The sequence below is a fragment of the Palaemon carinicauda genome, chromosome 21 (genome assembly GCF_036898095.1).
Source record: "Palaemon carinicauda isolate YSFRI2023 chromosome 21, ASM3689809v2, whole genome shotgun sequence".
In the NCBI taxonomy this organism is placed as follows: domain Eukaryota; kingdom Metazoa; phylum Arthropoda; class Malacostraca; order Decapoda; family Palaemonidae; genus Palaemon; species Palaemon carinicauda.
In genome coordinates, this window is record NC_090745.1 from 80,989,996 (window position 1) to 80,994,179 (window position 4,184).

Genomic DNA, 4,184 nt, shown 5'->3' on the forward strand with positions numbered 1-4,184 from the left:
AGGTTTTGCTCTGTTGAAGCATCCAGACTTAATGAATCCGGATTAAATTTTTGTTTACTAATAGCAGTTTCCTTTGAGGCTGCACTAGCCAAAGGCGATTCAAGGCTCATTTCAGCTGAGGAGGAAATAGCTCCAATATTAACAAAACAAGTGAAAAATCAAGTTTATGCTAGGTGGTAACCCACAGTACCACTGCCATTCCAAACATCACCATGACCCTCACTAATCTTATAGATTTTCCCTTAACTAAAAGTCACTTTTCATTTAGGTTTTGAATCCTTTAAATCAACTTGGCCCACCATAGACTGAACATATTTTTCCATAAGCGGGACTAGTTATCCAACACACTGCTCTCAACACATGAAACAAAGAAATGCAGATCATTATCATCCAGCAGTGAATCCATTGAAGAATTAAAACAGGAATCTATAGCAAAGAAAGAAAAAGACAGCCCTTATTAATCTGAAGCTAAATGCCCCATAATATCAATAAAAACTTTAAATAACCGTTACTGTTTGGAGTACTTAAGTGCTTTTATTGCCTTAAATTGCCCCCTAAAACTCAATAACCCCATAGAGGAAGAAGACTATTACAGTGTATGAAATTGGGAAAGTTATAGGTTTTAGGGTAGATACCGACATTTAACCAGCTTTGAGAATAAAGTAATATAAACCTCAGATGAGATTCATAGAAATAAAGGAGAAAGTTGTATTTTCTGTAGAATAACTGCTAGTAATAAAGTAATTATGCTCTATTTTTACTAATTGCTTATTCCAAGATTAAATTGAACTTGACGAAGGCTTTGTGTCAAGCTTTAGATGCTCAAAATCCCTTTTATATATTGTTAAAGAAGGTTTACAGTTACACATTAACAATTCAAACCAGATTCTTTTTAAAAGTCAATGGTTATCTTGGGTGAAATCTAGTGTCCCCAAGCAAAAAGTTCTTTTTTTAAAAACTGAGTAAAAGTCTGCATGAATTTTCACTTGTTCACAATGCAACCTGACTGAATTTAAGCCTTTTTAAAGCAATGGGTGATTTTTATATTCTAAGGAAATATTGTTTGACAATGTTCGGGAAATTAAACCTTTATTCCAACCCCAGCTATATGGCTATCGACAGCTAGCCATTATTTCTTGGTTACTAACACAATGATAGGTGATAAAATAAGTAATGGTAAGCATCATCGCAGTTGAGTAAGCAGTGTAAAATTTGGGCCGATAATGAGACTTTTCATAAAATGAATTAATATTCTACAAAAAGATAGTCACAAACCTAGGTCAGACCTTTCATTTTAGAACAGTAGAGACAGATAAACTCATATCTTTACAATACCATTCCTGCAGTGGTAAGACTTTACATTAGAATTTGGTATTTCTTATAGCAAAATTCCCGTGATCCACCGCTGTATCAGTATTAGAAGAGGAAATTGATACCTCAGTCAACTAAAGTACAAGACACTTAAGTAGCAAAAAAGACTTGGTATTTGGTAACGAGTAGAATCACGTGAGAATCTTCACCTGGATCATATTGTCAAGTGCATTAAGTTTTGTTGACAAACAAAATAATTCGAGTTCCAAACAAGAAGACTAAGATAAGAAAGTTTATTAAGAGGCTTTATTTGATTTAAGGCAATTAAAAAATTTCGAGAATCTTGGATCTGTGTCAACCTTTGACTGAGAACAGTTATAACCACCTAGAATATGCATTTGAACATAGTCTTCACAGTCGACTTTCCCATCAGAATTGCAATCGGCTGTTGTTCCATTCTGTAACAAAAATAAAAGATTCTATAATCTACCGATGGAACAAAAAGTTTTTTTTACGATTTAACTATTTTTTTCTGGTAAAACTATACAATTTGCTTTCATAATTTAAAGCTATAAATGGAAATTTACATAAACTCGTGCATTTAATATTCAGATGTAGAAACTAAACCAATTGAAGTGTGTTACTGGAGAGAAGACAATTGTGTATCATGTGATAGTGAGGTAGCCTACCATTTCAAAGTAGGTACGCACAACAAAAACTCTCTTAAGCTTTCTTTTAAAATTACATAGAATAAAATTTCCTCTTAAGTACCCGGCAAGAAGGAAAGACCACAACTAGAGCAAGGACAGGTCGGTTATAAACCCATTACATCGATCTTGAAAACTTACTTCTACAGTCATTGCAATGAAGTTTGACAGTATCTCCAAATCAAGGTGTTAAGGCGTCTTCTTTTAACCTAAAGTATGATATCCAAGATGACATTCAAACAAAGTAAAGCTAATGTAATATTAACCAAGTGTAATCTAGAATTTACGCTGGTGATCACTAATACCAAGCTATGATGCTGCCATGCATTCGGTTCCAATAATTGTAATGGTGTACATGAAACGGTCATGCCATAAAGAAATTTGGATAAAAAATCAAAATAATGTAGTGTATCAAAGTCATGCAAGGTAAAAACTGAATCTGCGACAGACACCTTCAAGGACGAGAAGAACCGAGACAAAATATTAGCAATTACTATGGTTCATGTCTTAGGTATGCTAATAAGGCATAAATTATCCAAGGGTGAATTCCTGGAGTCTTGCTTGCACAAGTCAGTTTAGTCCAATATAACATCATCATAACTTATTTTGTTTTAGATTGGAGGGTACAAGGCCGAGTTGAGAACTGGCAAAGGCACCCCCCCCCCCCCCCTTCATAATTTTATGAAAAACACATATTTCACAAATGCTTTGCTCTTAAATACGTTACATGAAGAGATGGATATTCTAAAGATTTTGTGTTAATGTTTTAGATACATACCTTTTTCGTTTTATGACATACAATCAAATTATGACTTTCGCGACTATGAGATGTTACGATTATAATTCCGTTACATAGATTGAAATTATGACCAACCAGTGGCAGTACGAATCAAAACCTATAGAGAACTATATACTAAAAGTTTCCATAATTGGAAAAAGATTTGATTCGGTTCTCCTACTTGTTTCAATATTCAATGATAACACTAATTATTATTGTTTTGGCTTTCTCTTCCTTTCTACATCTGATTTGAAAGAACCATCACTTTCTTGAAGATATACAGATCACTAAATTGGAATTATAAGATTGATATTGATCAAACTTCCGTAAAAAGTGACACTCTTTAAGATCAGATCTTCTATGTGGAATCACATCGTAATCTGTTTAGGGAATTGAAGGATGCTTACCTTGAATTTAGTGATGTAATTCCTCACTGTCTGAACAGCACAGTAAATCTCTTCCACACAATTCTCGAAAGCTGCAAGAGAACGAGAAGATTTCTCAACAATAACACAAATACACAATGAACTCAGATTCATTCTTTCAAGCTCTGAAGAGCTTATTCTCAATAGAGACAATTCAATGGCCACACATCCTTCAGGCTAGAAATATATAATGAAACAGATTTGACATACCTATCTCACTTGGTAGATGTTCATCACCTTCCAGCTTTGGGGCTCCAGCATCAGCCCAGTAGTGCCACAAAATGCTTAGAGGGCCACATCTATAGCCACCAAAGTAAGACTTTCTGCAAGCAACATTTGCATTGCAGCTTGACGAGGCTTCACAAATGCAGCACAAACATTTGGTATCGATTTCTGCTACACTCATATTATCTCGAATCAAATCAATTTGTAGTGCAGTACCTAGACTTATTTCTATCTATGGGAATTAGACCGTATTCCCTAGTGTTGGGATCAGGTAGGCTCTTCGAATCAGAGTTACAACTGGTGGAACACGCGCTATTTCATAATGAAATAAAAGCAGTGAGTCTGGAAAAATAGATGTAAGGAAAGGAAGTTAGAAGTGGAAAAGTAAAGAAGGCAAAGGGAAGGGGAGAAAAGCAGAGAAGGAAGTGAAAAGAAGGGAAATTAGGAACAAAGTGAGAAGACGAGAACACTAGGGAAATAAGTGCGAAGAGGGGAACAGTAGGGAAAGTAGTGAGAGAGGGGGGAAAGTGGGGAAAAATGTTAGGAGAGGAAACATCAGAAAGAAGTTTGATGAGAGGAAAAGTAGGAAAAGAAGTGAGAAGAGGGAAACGTATGGAAAGAAATGAGAAGAGGAGAAAAGGAGGGAAAGAAGGGAGAAGAGGCGAAAAGGAGGAAAAAAGCGAGAGGAGGGGAAAAGGGGAAAAACTGAGAAGAGAAGAAAAGAAGGGAAAAAAGAGA

The 4,184-nt window shown here is 35.3% G+C and overlaps 1 protein-coding gene across 1 annotated transcript; it reads right to left on the bottom strand.

The window, feature by feature from the left end:
- Positions 1–1,106: 1,106 nt before the first annotated feature.
- On the bottom strand, positions 1,107–3,738 carry LOC137614687 (invertebrate-type lysozyme 2-like). Its single transcript, XM_068344370.1, has 3 exons — positions 3,432–3,738; positions 3,204–3,274; positions 1,107–1,769 (listed from the first exon to the last, which is right to left on the bottom strand). The coding sequence occupies exons 1-3, from the start codon at positions 3,625–3,627 to the stop codon at positions 1,608–1,610; spliced, it is 429 nt and encodes a 142-aa protein (XP_068200471.1). The 5' UTR covers positions 3,628–3,738; the 3' UTR covers positions 1,107–1,607.
- Positions 3,739–4,184: the final 446 nt, after the last annotated feature.

What these genes read in the sequence shown, in the direction of transcription:
- LOC137614687 (XM_068344370.1), bottom strand. Translation starts at nt 3,627, where the DNA reads ATGAGTGTAGCAGAAATCGATACCAAATGTTTGTGCTGCATTTGTGAA. An exon ending in ACATCTACCAAGTGAGATAG is followed by an intron (nt 3,275 to 3,431) that starts GTATGTCAAATC and finishes GTTCTCTTGCAG; the next exon opens with CTTTCGAGAATTGTGTGGAA. An exon ending in ATTACATCACTAAATTCAAG is followed by an intron (nt 1,770 to 3,203) that starts GTAAGCATCCTT and finishes TTTTTGTTACAG; the next exon opens with AATGGAACAACAGCCGATTG.